Genomic DNA, 16,331 nt, shown 5'->3' with positions numbered 1-16,331 from the left:
CCAGAGTTGAAGAGTCACAGAAGAATCATAGAACTTTGTAGTTGCTAAGGGACCCCAAGGCAGACAATCCAGAGTATCATCTTGACTTTGCAGATGAGCCCAGAGAACAGACTCCATGGGACTAAGGTCATAGAGTGAGTGACAAACAGAAAACTAGACCTGACTTTAAACCCAGTGTTTTCTTAAGAAAAGCAACTGACAGTTCTTAAGGATTTGTGTTGTACTTAAAATGACTTAAAATCAATATTAACGGGAAATGATGGACATTAGCTATTAACCTCCTGGTAATTTCAGAGGACAGCATTCCAAAAAAAAGAATTTCCAGTGTCCCCCCTCCTTGGAAAACAGAGAGGGCAATTTTCCCTTAAGAAGCTACCCAGAAATTGTAGTTTTTAAGTTTAGAACTCTAAATTCAACATTTTGACTGAACAAAGAGTTACCTGATCTAAAACAGAGATGACCCCAAAGCCCTCCACTGTGGCGGAAAGGGGTGAAGTCTGAGAGTAAAAGCAGGTGTCTCCTATCCACAAGGAAGGCAAAAGCCAAGAGAATTGGCTAATGTTTTGTCTTGACCTCTAATCCCCTTGGACAAATTGTTCCCTTTCATTTTGATCACCCCAAAGTGGAGACACTCTTCCACTCTGTGTGAGTGAGGGTCAGCACTGGGATCACGAGAGGCAGTAATATATATATATATTATTTAAAACCATAACACAGTTTTAAATGTATTTTCCCGCTGAGTCTCAAAGCAGACTTTCCTTCTTCTTCTTCTTTCTTTTTTTTTTTTTTTTAGGAAATGCCAATGAGTGGTGCCTGGATCTTGGTATTTACTCCTATCTCTCTTAACTTTGTTCTAGCAGTTCATTTTGCCTAAAGTATTCTCTGGACCTAATACCTAGTTCCAGAGGGAGCAGTTGAAGTGTTGGCCTTGGCCACGGCTAGCTGGTCAGGCTACTGAGAGCCTGTTACTTGGCTGGCAAGGGTGTGGAGAGATTTCCTGAATAGAGGCCTGCTTTCCTATCACTTCAGAGAAGTAACTTCGCTGGCCCTATAGCGAGACAGAGGTGAGATGCAGTACAAGATTGAGGGTTGCTTCAGCTTGGGTGTAGTGAGTGGGGTGGTATGCTTGTACTCCCGAGTCTACCATGGCAGATGAACGGCCATGTCTCTCTGGGACCTAGAGACGACTTCCCTTTCCTCGGGGCCTTGAGCCTGGCACAGTCAAAGATGTTAAACCAGAACCTGCTTCCTCAGCTGGTCTTGCTTCTTTGCCTTAGGAAGGGTCTCATCCTCTTTCTAACACTCCCTCTGGCCACTTCCACACCCTGGAATCACAAGGCTCTTCCCTTTTCCCTTCCCTTGGCCTCCCTTTCTCATCATTCTCTGGAATGGGATGCACCAGTCCACACTCTGTCTCTGCTGTCACCGCTGGCTGCCATTTATTTTCCTTCAGACACATCTTTCTTGGCCCACTGTCCTGAGTGTGTTCTGCCACAATCTGGGACTTCCTGGAGAATGACATACCATGGGCTCCCCCTGGCCCTCTGGCCTCAGGGACGGCCCTCAACCCCAGTGCCTCTTGGTCCTCACCCTCGGTGCCCCTGTGTTCCAGTATCACAGACCACTAACTGTGCTACCGTCTTGCCTGCTTTCCCTATATGGGAACGCCTGGGGTCCATGCTCTGGCCGCCTTGAGGCCTTGATCAAACACTGCTTCTTCTTGAAAGTCTTTTCTTAGTCTTCTAATTGGTTAGGGCTGCCTCTTCGTTTCTCCTTACAGAGGCCTCTGTTCATCTCTCTGGTGCATTTTATCTTACTCTACTCGGCATTGCCATTATGGCGGCCCATATCAACTCTTCTGCCTCAATTAGGATTCCCTCTGTCTCACTGAGTACAGTATCTTTCACACTTTGGGGGCCTACACATATAGATTGAGCTGATGCTCGTCTCTGCTGCCCACCTCCTCTCTGCTCTCAGGGGCATCCCTGCCCTAGGCTGACACCACAATCTAGGTACCTGCCCCCATCCACCCTTGCGGGGCTCTGCCTGTATCAAGAACCCATTTAATCAGCGCACAGACTGAGCAGTCCCAGCGTAAAGCATGGCTTCTCTGATGCATCTGTTCTGGTTTTGTTCAGGCTGAAGCAGAGATTCCCGCCACCACCACACAGCCCTTTATCATGTGGCCCAGTGATGTCCCATGGCGCGGAGGCTGAGGGCTGCGGCTTCTGAGGGTGATACCTATCTTTTGAAACCTTTAATCAGGGAGTTGTCAGAAATGCGAGATTTGTAAGCCCCAGCCCAGAGGACAGAACTTCAGATAATGCACTTTCAGGCCTGTGTTAGGTCCACACGGAATAGAAACTTTCGTGGATGAGGCTATGTCTAGATTTCCTACGAAACCCACGCTCTAGGACTTATTGTTAGTTTCACCTACTCATGGTTGTTAGAAAGGAGCAACAGATAAAAATAGTAAAGTCATCGAGTCACAGGCCTTCTGGCCCATTTCAGCTTCAAGTGTGGAGTGGATTAAGAACCAGGGCCCACTTTGACCTGGTCAGCCAAGGACCATGTGGTTGTATATGAAATCTTGCGTCTAGGACCAAAGTCATTTGTCCTTTGGAAAGAGTACTGTTCACTTGGATGTGCTTAAAAAAACAAAAAAATCCTCTTTGTCCTTTCATTATTCTCCAACGTACTGACTGAATGATGGGTGAGCCCTCCAGGGGGCAAACTGTTCTTTACAAAGCAGTTTCAACTGCTTGACTGTGTTGCCTTGTTCCACACTAATCCGCACAGGAATTGGAAATGGAGTGTTGGTGGGGTGGGGAGGGGTGCAGGAGCTCTGGGGCCCCAGGGTCTTGTGAGTGGTCCATTCCTGGACGTCTGCACTCTGTGGGGTCCCGTCCTTCACTCTGTCTCTTGCTCTGACCCGAGTTCGTTCTCCTCATCCATTTCGGTTTCTGCCACTGGGGTGAAGATCAAAGAAGGGTCAGGAGGTGCAGGCAAAGGAAGCAGAGAGGAAGAGGGAGAGAGAAAGAAGAGAAAGAGAAAAATTAGCAAGCAAAGCAGAAACAGTTCATGCAGGAAATACAGAAATTGCTCCACGAGGCTGATTAAGAATGCAGTTGAGGTACAGCTGGTGTGGGTGAGGGTTTGGGATTGTGGAATTTGTACCATCCTGAGAATTTGCATAGTCATAAGTCCTGGCTCATAAGGATTACAGCATTCTGCCCCTGGAATGAGCTTTGTATTCATCTGGTCCAAGCCTTCATCTGGCATATGACATTAAGGGTGGAGTGGGACTTGCCTTGGGTCACCATGGCAAGCTGGAGGCAGGGTCCGGACAACCACACATAATTCCCACTTCCTGTCCCAAGTGACTTCACTACACATGCACACATCTTGTCTGTTCCCCACCTCTTTCCCCACAATCCTCCGGGGCTTGAAATTTCTCAGTCTCGCTCATCCTTATACTTCCCTTAGGACCTAGCACGTGCCTGGGGCAGAGAGATGCTTAGTAGGAACCTGCTCAGTGAATGAGCAGAGACGCCAGGAATGTCTAAATGGGGATTCTAAGAATCCTAATCCAGGCTATCCTGGAAGAACCAGGTCATATTCAGGAGAAAAAAAAAAATTCTTCTTTTCTCTAGTACAAAATGCCAGGCATTCTTTAGTATACTAACATGAGTCACATAAGATGGTGCCATCAATACAGTAGTGTGTTACTCTTACCAGAACTTCCATTACAATTAAAAAGGTGTTCATGCTTTATTAGGGGAAAAATTATTATTCAAGTTTTCTGCCTTCCAAAAGCATGAATAAGAGAAAAGCCTCTGCCAAATGAGGAGGTTTGCTGTGGAGTGGGGGGAGGGAAGAAAGACATTTTTATAGGGCTTTCATTTATTCCCGGTTGGTCCCACAGGTAAGATATGTACATTAACTCAACTGGTCCTTTGAATAATCAAGAATGCAGGAAACTGAGCCAAAAGTCTGAGTGCATGACTTGGGGACATTCAACTGGTTGAGTCTGAATTTGATCTAGAACTTCCTGACTTTAAAACTACCCTACCCTCTACACACCACATTCTCTTTTCCTTCCTCCTTCAGAATGCCCCCTTGGTTTGCCCTGCCCAGTGCTTCCCACAGAACTCCGTCACAGCACTACACGTGAGCCACGTGTTGGGTGGGGTGGGGGATGCGTCTCCTGGCATTTGAGTTCCTCAGTTTCTGAACCTTGTCTTTTCTGTCTGAATTCCCTAGAGGCACCCAGAAAATGATTGTTGAAGCCATAAGATGCCCCCCTTTCCCACATTGCGCTCTGACTCCAGCCAAATCATCTTGTTAAAAGAAAAAACTTAAAGGCAAGAATATTCTCAAACATTCTGCCTGGGATTTGCCTCAAGAGAGTTCACCCTGACAGTGTCCCACTGAGGCTGCATGAGTGGATCTGCCCAGGGAATTTGAGCCTTTCAGAAGAAGGGACAAAGACACCACAGTTCATTTGCAGTCATGAAATGCCACCAGGCTGGACCAACCCTAACACTTGCCTTCTCCCCTCTCTGGCCTAAAGCCAATCCTCCCCTTTGTCCTTCTCTTCCTTCCCTTCCCATAACCGTACCTCCCTTCCTTAGCCCTGCTGTAATGAGTTTTCTAAAACTGTGGTCTTTACAAGTCTTGAACTAGAACTACCTGGATAAGGGGACAGCGTGACGGCTGGTATATATTTACAATGCTCACTAAGTGAGCAGTATTTGAGAAATGCCCCCAATATGTTCTAGAGTATTAAGGCTAGTTCAATTTTTTATTTTAATTTGAGGAGAAAGATCTTGTCCGTGGTTGCAAGGGGGGTTAGGAGCAAAGCCACTGCAAGAACTCTGGGTCTCAAGAGCCAATACAGAGCTGTGTCCCCTGCTTTACACAGACCCTCTGCACTAACCTCACAGCCTTTCCTGACAGGCCCTAAATCATGAGCTGTTCCAGAAACCTTAGTGGGTATGGCTGATGGTCACACAGAGACTGGCAAGGTCATTGAGCTCTGGGCACTGGCACTGAAATAGTTTCCTTAATTAGCAATTGCCAGAGCTCATTTCAAACCTGGGGACAAGCAAGTTTGGCAACCTGTTTGTAGGCAGAGGTGAAATTAGTATTTGGGAAGTAAACTGGGACCAACAAGAAGGTTCCTTCAGAATCTTGATATCTTATTGCCCAGAGAAACAATAGCCTTTTGGTCTAGCCCTTATATGTTTGCTGAATTCCTGCCCCCAACCCTCTTTGAGAGCACCTGTTAAGTTTTCACCTTTGTGTGGTCTCTGGTTAGAACCCACCAGTGTTGGGGAGCTCATTATCTTTATCACGGATCAATTTTGTTTTCTTACTTTTACAGCTTGGGATCCTGTTACTCCACGTCCCATCCTTCAGACACTCGATCTGGAATGTATCCATCTCTACATTATCCTAGGAAAAAAACATGAAGAAGATGTGGCAAGAAGGAGGTTGTTTCTCAGTGTAACCAGCTCAAATGCCAAAGCCAGTTGTCCTTGACCGAGATTTTCTAACCATGGTCCTCCAAGTGCAAGGCAGATGATAGGAAATAGATGTTGAATTCATGGTCCCCGTTCCCACTCTGAAGAGGGGCAAGGACTGTGTGGAAGAAAGGGCATGGACAACTGTCTGAAAGGGGAACACTGTACCTCTGACTCCGTTCTAGAGCCATGGCTCTCAAACATAGTAGACATCACTATCTTTTGCACAGACCACTGGGCCCCACCCCCAGAGTTTCTGATTCAGTGGGCCTGACTTGGAGAGCATGGCTTGCATTTCTAATAAGTGATGTGATACTGTGGTGGGGAGCCTACAAGGAGACCCATTCCTGGAGAACTTTCCTCTAGCTTGGCTCACACCAGTCTTACCTGGGTAATGTAACAGAAAAACCAATCACCGACCCTTACCCAGGGATTCTGCTTTAATTTATCTCAAGTGAGGGGCCTGTGAGGTCATTTCATATTATTTTTAAATCAGCCAGGTGATTCCTAGGAGAGTGAGCAATATCTGTCTGCCACCTCTAAAATCTCTCCTTCCTGTCCCGGTCTCCCCCAGTAGGCCTGATAGATGAACTTTGTTAATGTTGTCTGTCCTGATTATAGGGATGAATGGATCTTGATTTGTTTTTGATATTCAAATAAGCCCAAGCTCTGATAGAAGACTTTTGTGCCATTTCCAGAGGTGAAAATCCGGGATGCACGCTTTGGATTTTCAAAGGACTGGAATTTCTGGAACACGTTGGAGGTTTATGGAGAAGTTAGGGAATCCTGTGGTGGGACCATGACAAGCTCTGGAAGCCCATCGGCCTTGGGAGGCCCTGGAGCATTCCTCTGGCCTGGTGGCTCTTCCTCCCCCAGCAGGACCCTGTACCTTCAGCATTTTGTAGCCCGTGTCACAGCTGATGAGCACCTGGTCTTTGAAGGAATACGTGGTTTGTAGGGGCTCGATTTTCCCGTGAGCAGGAGGCTCTGGCTCTGGGCATTCATTCCCTGGTGAGAGCAATGAAAGGACAGTGGGTGAGAAAACAAGGAAAAGTCTGCAATAGGCAGCTGGCCCCTGGGGTGCAAGGTGTGGTACGGGAGAAACCCACAGAACTGGATGTTGTGGGTCTGCACCTTCTAGGCCCTGAAGAGTTATTCTAGAAACTTGAGCAGGTGACTTTCCAACTTGGACCTCTAGTTCCTCATCTGTAAAATGAGGTGGTTGGCCAAACGATTTCATCACGACTCAGGGTTGAGCAGGATATTAGGTGTCGTTGAGTGCAACCCTTGTCTGAGGCTGCCTTTACAACATCTTCCGTAGTAGACACCAAACATCTTTTTGTATTCCTACAATGACAGGGAACTCAATACCTTCCAAACCTTTACCTTTCTTACTAGACTCCTCTGATCAAAGGAACAGTATTTTTCTATTCAACTAAAATCTATCTCCTTGTAATTTGCTCTCATGGGGCAGAATTTGTCCTCCTGGGTTGCTCAGGATGACTCTAATTGCTTTTTCTCTCCAAGACCATTCTTCAAAGTGTTAGAGAGATTGTGACCATATGCCTCTGAGCTCTCCCTTCCAAAGGCTACATTGGACAGGATTCCCAGGCCTGAGTTTACCCCTGACATTTTTTCCTGGACAAACTCTCCCTAGAATTGGACACCAATGTGATAATGTAGGCAAGACCAGGATATCAGATCTATGAGCTGGATTAGCCACACCCAGCACCTTCTTCCTCAGCTTACTACAGATGGCTGGGGCAAATGGCTCTCCCAGAGTTTGGGCCAGGACAGGCTGCCTAGGAGTACTGGGGAATGATGCCTGCAGGTGCTACCAGTCTGTGGCCACAGGAGTCAAACTACCATGATGAAACATTATGAGCTATGGGCCCACACTCAAATCTCTGCCCCAGACTTGGAGAGAGCTGAGCTGGGAGGGTTCTCTCCAGGCCCAATGAGTCAGTGTGAAAGAGTAGAGTTTAGGAAGTAAGGTGGGTTTTGTTTGTTTGTTGTTTTTTTAAATCTGCTTCTGTGATTCTGAAGTGTAGTAAGTTTGAAAGCTATGTCTAGTCTAAACCCACCGTTATTGCTGCTCTTGCCCCCATTTTATGGATGGGAAACAGTCAGGAGAGAGAGTGTACCTGGTTCCACACTCCTCTGTAGGAGAGCTGGGGGGTCCTGCCACAGCCCCAGGGGAGTCCCAACCCTGTACCCCTCATCTCTCAGCTATTGCCCATGAAGGCTGAGCACGGTGACCAAGCATGATCCACAGAGAGAGAGGCCCTGTTACCTGTTGCCCTGTACGAGAGCCTCCAGCCCCGGTTCTCCCCTGAGTTGTCGCTGCGGAACAGGATCTGGACGCTGTGGCTCTGGGTATTGATGGGTTCCGGGGCTCTCTCTCCACAGAAGGGCCCAAAAACATTTGGACCAGCTTTAATCTATGAAGAGCAAGATGGAGAAAAAGAGTTACATTTGAGCAGTGGTGGCAGCTGCTGGGACCATCTCTATACTGCACCCGGTTTTCTGGAAGCCTCCATATGAACCCCTAGTGTGTTTTTAGTGGGCATCACCATTCACCAAACAGTTCCATCTCCACTCTCTCATTTACAGATCACAACAACCTTGGTAGTGGATGAGGCAGGCTAATAACCCTCTTCTCAGAGATGAACATTCCAGGCTCAGAAAAGGACAGAGCCCTGTCCAGGGGCATAGGATAGAAAGGGCCTCTGATCTCACAGGATCTGCAGTCTAGTCAAGGATGGCAGGGATGGGGGAGTGGGACTAACAATAAATGACAAGCAAAATAATTACATGTGGTGGCACTGATTATAAAAAATAATCAGGATGATATATACATATAATATAAATATATCCTATATATTTATAATTTATGTAGTAACCTAATTCATTATTTATATATTAGATTAAACTTTACTTATCTTTGTAATAAAACTTCAAATAGATGGTCACAGATGGCTTCTTTGGCTGGAATTTAGACATAAGGAAGAGGGGAAAATACTTTCCAGGCAGAGAAAACAGCATATGTAAAGGTTAAGATCAAAGCTGAAGCAGAGGGAGTACCATAGCATGAAGTAGGAAAGGCAGGCAAACACCACATGGTGTTGAGGAATTTACATTTACTTCCAAGAACAATCCTGATTTAATCTGGCTTTTATAAAGCTCAGCCTCGATGCAGTGGAGAGCAGACAATGTAGGGCAAGGGTGGAAACAAGAAAACCAGCTGGAAGCTTTGCAACAGAGATGATGGGGCTTGGCCTGGGGTGCAGTCAGTGGGGAATGGAGAGAAGGAAGTAGGCACTATCAACTGATCAGGATTTTCGGACTCCCAGGCCCAGGTCCTTTCTGTGTCTCTAACTCTTTTTCTTTCCATCTCCAAGAATCAGGACTCCCAAGCCCTCATCTGGTGACTTCTACAATCCTCGGTGATATCTCTATCTTATCACCCTTATTGTGGATGGGGGAAAAAGTGAAGCCCCATGAAATTAAGTGCCTGGAGAAGGCTCACAGCATAGATCCTGGGCTACTGTGTGTGGTAGGCAGAATTCTAAGATGGTCTCCATGACCTTCACCTCTGGTATTACTTCATGATGATGTCATACAACTTGGCAAAAGGGATTTTACAGGCGGCCAAGAAGTTAGCATTCAGTCAGGGATCCTAGGCTGGATCCAATTAAGCTGGTAGATGCTATTTTAAATAATGACCTTTTGGGAAGCAAGCAGCTTGGTCCCCTATCCTGGGAGAAGATAAAGGGCCAAGGATATCAATTTTCCCAATTCAGCCAAGATTTCCCATCATCCCCAGGGCAAGCGTCCATTGTTGGCTTACCTTGATGTAGTCATAGGGGCAGGACACCTCAGGATGATCCTCAATGTCGAAAATATCCTCAAACTGCAGGCTGACCATGAAACCCTCCTCTAGCTCTATCGTGTAGAAGCATTCCGAGCTCTTAGGATAAGGGTTGGGGAAGTCAGGGCTGGTGATCACGCCGGTCCTCTGGGTAAAGAGGTTGTCACTGCACTCCACTGAGGGAACATACCAGAGCAAAGTGGCACACCAAAGCCAAGGCCACAGCAACCCCTTTCTTATCTGTTCCTCTATTTTTCCCACTGGTCCTGAGAGGCAATCAGGGAAGGCATCACTATCCCTATTTCACCGATGGGTAGAATTAATTTATCCAAGATCACACACCTAGTCCTTTTCAGAGTCAAGACTCAAAGGCAGTAGGTGTGAAAGCCTTCTCATCAGATTCTCTGGCATTGGTGAGGGCAAAGGAGAGGTCTGCGATGGAAAGGTTTTGAGACAGAGTGGTAGGGGGAATCAACTGGACCTCCTTTCCTTGTTCTCCCCTCAGCCCAGAACTCCATTCCCTGTTCAAAGTCTTCCTGATCGCTCATCTAACACAGGACCCTCACACATACCCTCACTCTTTGGCGTCTAACCTTGCTGTTTCTCCTCTTGCTGCTAATTACTACCTGACATTATGCAATATATTTGCTGGTGGATTTTCTTGCCCCCACTAAATTGTAAGTTCCCTGAGCTCAGGGATTCGGCTTTGTTCCCCACTGTAGCTGCAACCCAGGACCCAGTGTCCTGGGATCTTGGCCATGGCTTAGCCCTGCAAAGTCCCTTTATTGGCCACCAAAACTTTCTCCTTGGGCTGACCCATCTTAAATCTGGGATGTCAATCCTTTCTAAGCCCCTATTTATTGTGCTCATTTGCAAGTGAGAAAACTGGCTCAGAGAGGGGGCATGGTTAACCTGAAGTCCTATAGCTTTGAGCTGCAGAGCATGGTTAAGAGAATCTTGAATCCTCTTGAATCCTCATCTCTTTTCATTTCCTACCCCAAGCACTCTCTGGGGGGGGGGGTGACATTGCCCCCATGGGGGCTAAAATTTTGGGGTTTTTTTTGGGAGGGATTACTCTTTTTATTCATAATACACAGATGGACAGAGTACATAAACACATATATAGTATTACCCGTGGTATTAAGATTTGACAGCTAGGGGAAATTAGGAAGATAATGTTTAAAAAGGCTCCTGGAGGCAGAGGAGAAACTGAAAACAAAGACTGAGAAGCTCTACTCATTCTCAGCCCTCACTGTACTTAGCATGTAGTGGATACTCAGTAAACACCTCCAGAATGAAAAGCAGAGAAAATATAGCCCTCTTGAAGGAACCTCCTATATGTGCCTGCTTTATAATGATGAGTCACATGGGTTTTGTTTTGTTTTTCCCCAGAAGCAAAGGAAGTTTTTGAAGGAGAAAGGAAAGGAAGTCTTGCTTCCAGCTTTGCTCTCCTCCAATGATCTCCCACTTGGCTTCCATGAGACCCTCCTAAAACACAGATCCGTACCCTGTAACCATCCGTACTAATCTGCTCTCAATGCCCCAAACATGCCAAGTTCTATCAGGACTCTGAATTTTTGCAGAAGCTCTTCTCTCTGCCTGAAGCACCCTCCTTTTCCTTCGTCTTCCCTCTCTGCCAAGGGTCACCATCTCTGGGACATGTCTGCTGGCTACGCAGTGTAGACTCCGGTAAGATTGTGCTGAGCCCACACTTCTTTTACAACATTGACTACATTTCGCCATTTGCTTTTGTGGCAATGACCCCACTAGCCAGGGAGGCCCTCAGGGAAAGTGGCTGAAGCCTTCTATTTGTCTATTTCTCCATTGCTGCCCTGCCTGGACACAACTGCTGGGTGGGCCTGTTGACTAGATAGGAAGATGAAGAGAGAAGGAATGGGTATTTTCTTGCTGTCTCTCTTTGCCTTTCTCTTCCCACATCTTTCCTTTGGACTGAGGTTCTTTTGATCACAGAGGAACTTGGGAGGCCATGGGAGTGAGGAGGAAAAGGAATTGCTGGGTGAGGCCAAGCTCATGGCTCAGAGCAAGGGGACCAGGAAACCCAGGTTTTCCCATAACTTGGCCAGGCTTGTTGCCTACAGTAAGAGAGCATAAATTCCTGCTGCTGAGGAAGAAAGAGGGCCTAGAGGTTAGGGTTTCTCAAAGGTGGTCCTTTGGGAACATGAACCCAGACTTCCCAGCTGGTGGGCATTTCAGCATCTTTGTCCATGTGGTATCTGAGACAGAGCTCTCTGGCTTCATTTCTAATTGTTCCTACTCCATATCTGTCCCTCCTTGGAGCCTCCTCTAATCTTATTGGAAAACATGGCACAAAATGGTAATATGTAGTGTGACCCCTGGGCCTCACCTCGGCAGGTCCTGTTGTCTGTGTGGAGGAGGTAGCCAAAGCGGCAGGAGCAGTAGTAGCCGCCGATGTAGTTATGACAATAGTGGTCACAGGACAGCTCCTCGTCCTCCCGCTCAGTGCACTCGTCCACATCTGCAGGGCAATCAGTCCACGTGTGAGGATGAAGACAACAGCCACCATCTACAGAGCACGTTGTATGGGCCACTCCCTGTGTTATCTTCACATAAAGCCCAGAAGTAGCCATTCCTTCCGTTTACAAATGAGGAAACTGGAACTCAGAGCAGCACAAGGCAACTTACCCAAGATGGCAGAGAGCCAGGTTCAAGGCCAGGCCAGCTGAGTCCTGGGGGTGCCAGTACCTTCTAATGCTTGTGGTAACAGCAAGCAGGACTGTTACCCTCTTACCATCCACATTCCACAGATGATGAAACAGAGACTTGGGGCCTCAACTCCAAGTCACAGAGAGGGTAAGTGGTGGAGTCAGCATTCACAGCCAGGGATGCTGGCTCCAGAGCTCACTCTTCACGTCTAGTCCACACTGCGCCTCTCTCTCTATGACCTACTTCCCTCAGCAGTGGAAATGTAAACATTAAAACGTATGTTCTCAACCCGATTTAAGGATTTGATGGTATATTATCCCCCAACAGATACAGGAATGGCCAAAAGGCACATGAAAAGAAGCTTGACGTCACTAGTCAAGTCAAATAGAAGTCAAAACCATAATGAGGTACCACTACATGGCCCGCCAGAATTTTAAATTTTAAAAATTGAAAAACTGACAACATCAAACTCTGATACATTGGTGAAGGAATATAAAATGGTACAAAAACCCTTTGGGAAAGGTCTGGCAATTTCTTGTAAAATTAATGTATAGTCCTTCCCTATGACCCAATAATACTACTCCTAGATATTTACCCAATACAAGTGAAAACATATGTCCAGAAAAAGGCTAGTACAGGAAACCTCTTTAATGAGAACCTCTGTAATGAGAGCCAAAAGAATGGATAGAGCGTAGGTGTTCATCAGTGGAAGAATGGATAAACAGATTGTAGAATATTCATACAATGGACAATTGTTCTGTCAGGAAAAGAACGAATTATCAAAGTGTTGCAACATGACTGAACCTCAGAAACTTTACCCTGAGTCAAAGAATCCTCACTTCCAGAATATATTTTGTGTATGTTCATTTATATGAAGTTTCAGAAGAGGCAACACTAATCTATGGTGGAAAAAAATTGAAACTGTTGTTGCCTCTAAGGGAGATGGGAGCAGAGTGTGATTGGGAAGGAATGTAAGGGAATTTTTCTGGGTCAATGGTAAAGTTCAATATCTTATCAGGGGTTTGGGTCACATACAAATACATTTCTCAAAAATCAACAAGTATGCTTAGGCTTCTACATACCACTGAATATAAATTTTACATTCAAAGGAAGAAAATTGTAGATAGATATTGCTCTTCACCAAAATGATTTGCACGCTAAAGTATTTAGGAAAAAGTGTACTGTTGTTTGCAATTTACTTTGAAATGCACCAAAAAGGATGGATTGATGGATAAATAGAGGATAGATGGGTAGATATGTGATAGAGCAAATGCAGCAAGACGTTAATGGCAGAATCTCCATGGTGAGTATGTATGTGTTCCTTGTGAAGAAGAGAGCATACGGTACTTTTAGTTTTTAGAGAAAAAAGGAGACCTGGGGATGAGCCATCCACTTCTCCAACTTACCCACGGCCATGTAGTGGGCATCAAAGCCTGTGAATCGCTCCTCATTGGAGAAATCTGACCGGAAAGTGATGGACATGAAGGAGCCGGGGGAGAGCACAACTTCCTGGCCAGGGGTCTGCTCTGTGTCTGTAGTCTCCCGGCCACAGAAGGTTGCCAGCACCTGTTCTTCCGTTTCTACCTTTGGGGTCAAAGAGAGAGATAAGTACCTTCCCAAATTAACTTCCCTGCCGGTCTCCAGGAGAAAAGAGGGAGAGCCTGCCCATGAGCACACCAGGCAGGCTGAGAAACCCAGAGAAAGGGGATGCGGGATTCTAGGACTTGAGGAACCACACGGTATGGGCTCCGTCTATGTGCCCGTTTCGTCGTTGCTTCATTCACTTGTGTAAGTCCATCAGAAGTCGCTTAACATCTGTCACTCCTATAGACAGCAAAATGGCTTATTTGTTGAAAATAACTCAATATTAGAATTCAGAAAGAGTCAGATAACCTCACGGATAGATTCCATATGCAACAGAAACTGAGCACATTTCCAAAGAAGAGAGATGAACTGCAGGTCATTCACTGAGCATTCAGTGGGTGCCTGCCAGTGAGCAAAGCATGGGAGCTGTGCATGGGGAGACAGGGTTCAGACGGACGGAACCACACACAGGGCTACTATACCGTGTTACAAGGGCTTCAGCGGGAACGCAAGCACTTGGGAAGGAGATGAAATATCCCATCAGAATGGAAACTGCAGGAGAGCGGACACTTTGTTTTCTTTGCAGATGTGTTTTCAGTGCATGGAGGTGGAGGTGGAGGGAGACCTGGCGCACAGCAGTTACCAAACAAACGTTGGTTGTCAAGAACTAAAATTTGAGGGCTGTTCTGAGAACAATGAGAAGCCAGGGAGTCTGTGGGGATTATAGGAGGAGAAGTACATTGCAGGATAGGTTGAAATGAGATTATGACTTAGCTGCTTATGCTCTCTCTCAGATAAATAAATAAATCTTAAAAAAAAAATGATCGAGCTTGAATACCATAATAATGCTGGGTGACTCTTCCTTCTGTGAGTAAAGGAAAGACACGAAAATGTCTGAAAAGGGAAATTGTGTAAATAGAACTATATTTAATAGGTGGTCTTCATAATTCAGGAATGACTGGAATCTTCTCTGACATGGTTGTGTTTGTGTTAAGACTCAGAGGCAAAAATGACCTATTTGCTGAAAGAATTCCCTACTTTGGAAGAGCCGGAGGCCCTGTGTAAATTCAGGGACCCAAGTACAGATCCTGAACTGGTTGCATAAGCTGATGTTGTGTGAGTTTGGTTTGGGAAGCACGATATGGTAGCTGGTTGGTATATGTATTTGACTATGCATACTTGGTCTACCTACCACTGCATCATTTATACTAACTGGGTTCTTTAGAGGTTGTGTTTGTGTTTGCAACCTCTAGATTAACATTTTAGCCAAGATGCATGAGAAAATCTCTTAGCTAGAATGATTCTGCTGCCTTTCAAAGTCATTAAAGGAAAGTTCTCAAAGGCTCTGCCTATCTCTAGTAGCTTCTAATGCATTAATTGTTTTGTTCATTAGCTTAGTATGTCAGAAGTATCTTGACATTTGACACTTCTGTTTTGAAACTAATGATTTATTTATTTAAGATAAGTGGGAGTTTTAAAGAAAAACAATTTGCCTTGGCAACAAAGCACAAGGACAATTAATCACTAACTTTGGGAACTGAAGTGTAAACAGAAGATGAGATCATGGCTTTGCTGTTTATTTCTCTTCTCTGCAGATACTGGCCAAACTCACACCAGCCTTATTACTGTAGACTGTACCTATCTGCACACAGTGACTTCTTCGACCACCATGGCTGGCTTATTATTTTGGTTATCTGAGTTTTCGAGATAACTGAAGTTTTACTTGACTATAATTAATTTATTATTATTATTTGATGTAATGCTTTTTAAAGTGTTTTATTTTTTCAAAAAATTATTTATTTCAGAGAGAGAGTGAGCAAGAGAAGAGAGAACACGAGAGGGAGGAAGCAGCAGAGGGAGGGGGAGAAGCAGACTCTCCACTGCACAAGTGCCAGATGTGGGGCTCGATCCCAGGACCCCTGGATCATGACCTGAGTTGAAGGCAGATGCTTAACGAACTGAGCCACCCAGGCCCCCCTTTCAAAGTGCTTTATACAAATCCCTGCTTTCTTAGGTGAAACATGCTAACCCTTTTTGGTGATCCAGGGACATTATTATGAATGTCAACCACCTTGGGGATATTGTGTTGTATCATGTTACCTGCCCTGCATGGAACAACCCCAGACCATAATGCCTTTGCAATTCTTATGTCTCCCTTATGTAGTGTTTTCTTTTGTGTCTTTTTAAAAAAATCAGTTTGCTAACTGAAATGTGTTGTAAAATAGAAACTAGTTAAGCTGCTCTTATTAGAACTTAATAAAAAGAAGACTAAGTAGGTTTAGAGTGAAGGCTTAAAATAGGCACGAAGAGGAGAGCACTGTCTTGGTGACTTCTGCTTTGGAGTAATATAAGGTAGATGGACCTGGCAGTTGGAGGTCCTGGGCCTGTTCCTGGCTACCATAAAATGTTCCATGACCGCCTGCTCTCTAGTTCTCAGCTATCCACCTGGTAGAGCAGGGGTTTGAACTAGCTGAGCTATATGTCCTCTTCCAATCTGACGTACTGGTATTCTAACAAGTCATCATGCCCATACATTCAATAGGCCAACTAGAAGATGGTGAGCAGGAATTTCGACACACTGATTGCTTTCTTTTGAAGAACTCGATGAACTTGAACTTCTTCGTGATCTAGAACCATGTAATACCAAGTCAGCTACTTAATGAATA

General features: G+C 45.5%; 1 protein-coding gene across 3 annotated transcripts in view; it reads right to left on the bottom strand.

The window, feature by feature from the left end:
• MASP1 (MBL associated serine protease 1) overlaps window positions 1–16,331 on the bottom strand; it is a 65,115-nt gene that overhangs the window by 23,118 nt on the left and 25,666 nt on the right. For all 3 annotated transcript variants that reach the window (XM_046002408.1, XM_046002407.1, XM_046002405.1), the window contains 6 exons: window positions 13,488–13,665; window positions 11,762–11,893; window positions 9,376–9,572; window positions 7,819–7,966; window positions 6,415–6,533; window positions 5,379–5,457 (listed from right to left, as the gene is read on the bottom strand). In XM_046002408.1, the coding sequence (XP_045858364.1) occupies window positions 5,379–5,457; window positions 6,415–6,533; window positions 7,819–7,966; window positions 9,376–9,572; window positions 11,762–11,893; window positions 13,488–13,665 (853 nt within the window). The remainder of the gene's footprint in view (window positions 1–5,378; window positions 5,458–6,414; window positions 6,534–7,818; window positions 7,967–9,375; window positions 9,573–11,761; window positions 11,894–13,487; window positions 13,666–16,331) is intronic.

Source organism: Meles meles, chromosome 4 (assembly GCF_922984935.1).
Source record: "Meles meles chromosome 4, mMelMel3.1 paternal haplotype, whole genome shotgun sequence".
Classification (NCBI taxonomy): domain Eukaryota; kingdom Metazoa; phylum Chordata; class Mammalia; order Carnivora; family Mustelidae; genus Meles; species Meles meles.
This window is presented reverse-complemented; position numbering and strand designations above follow the sequence as displayed.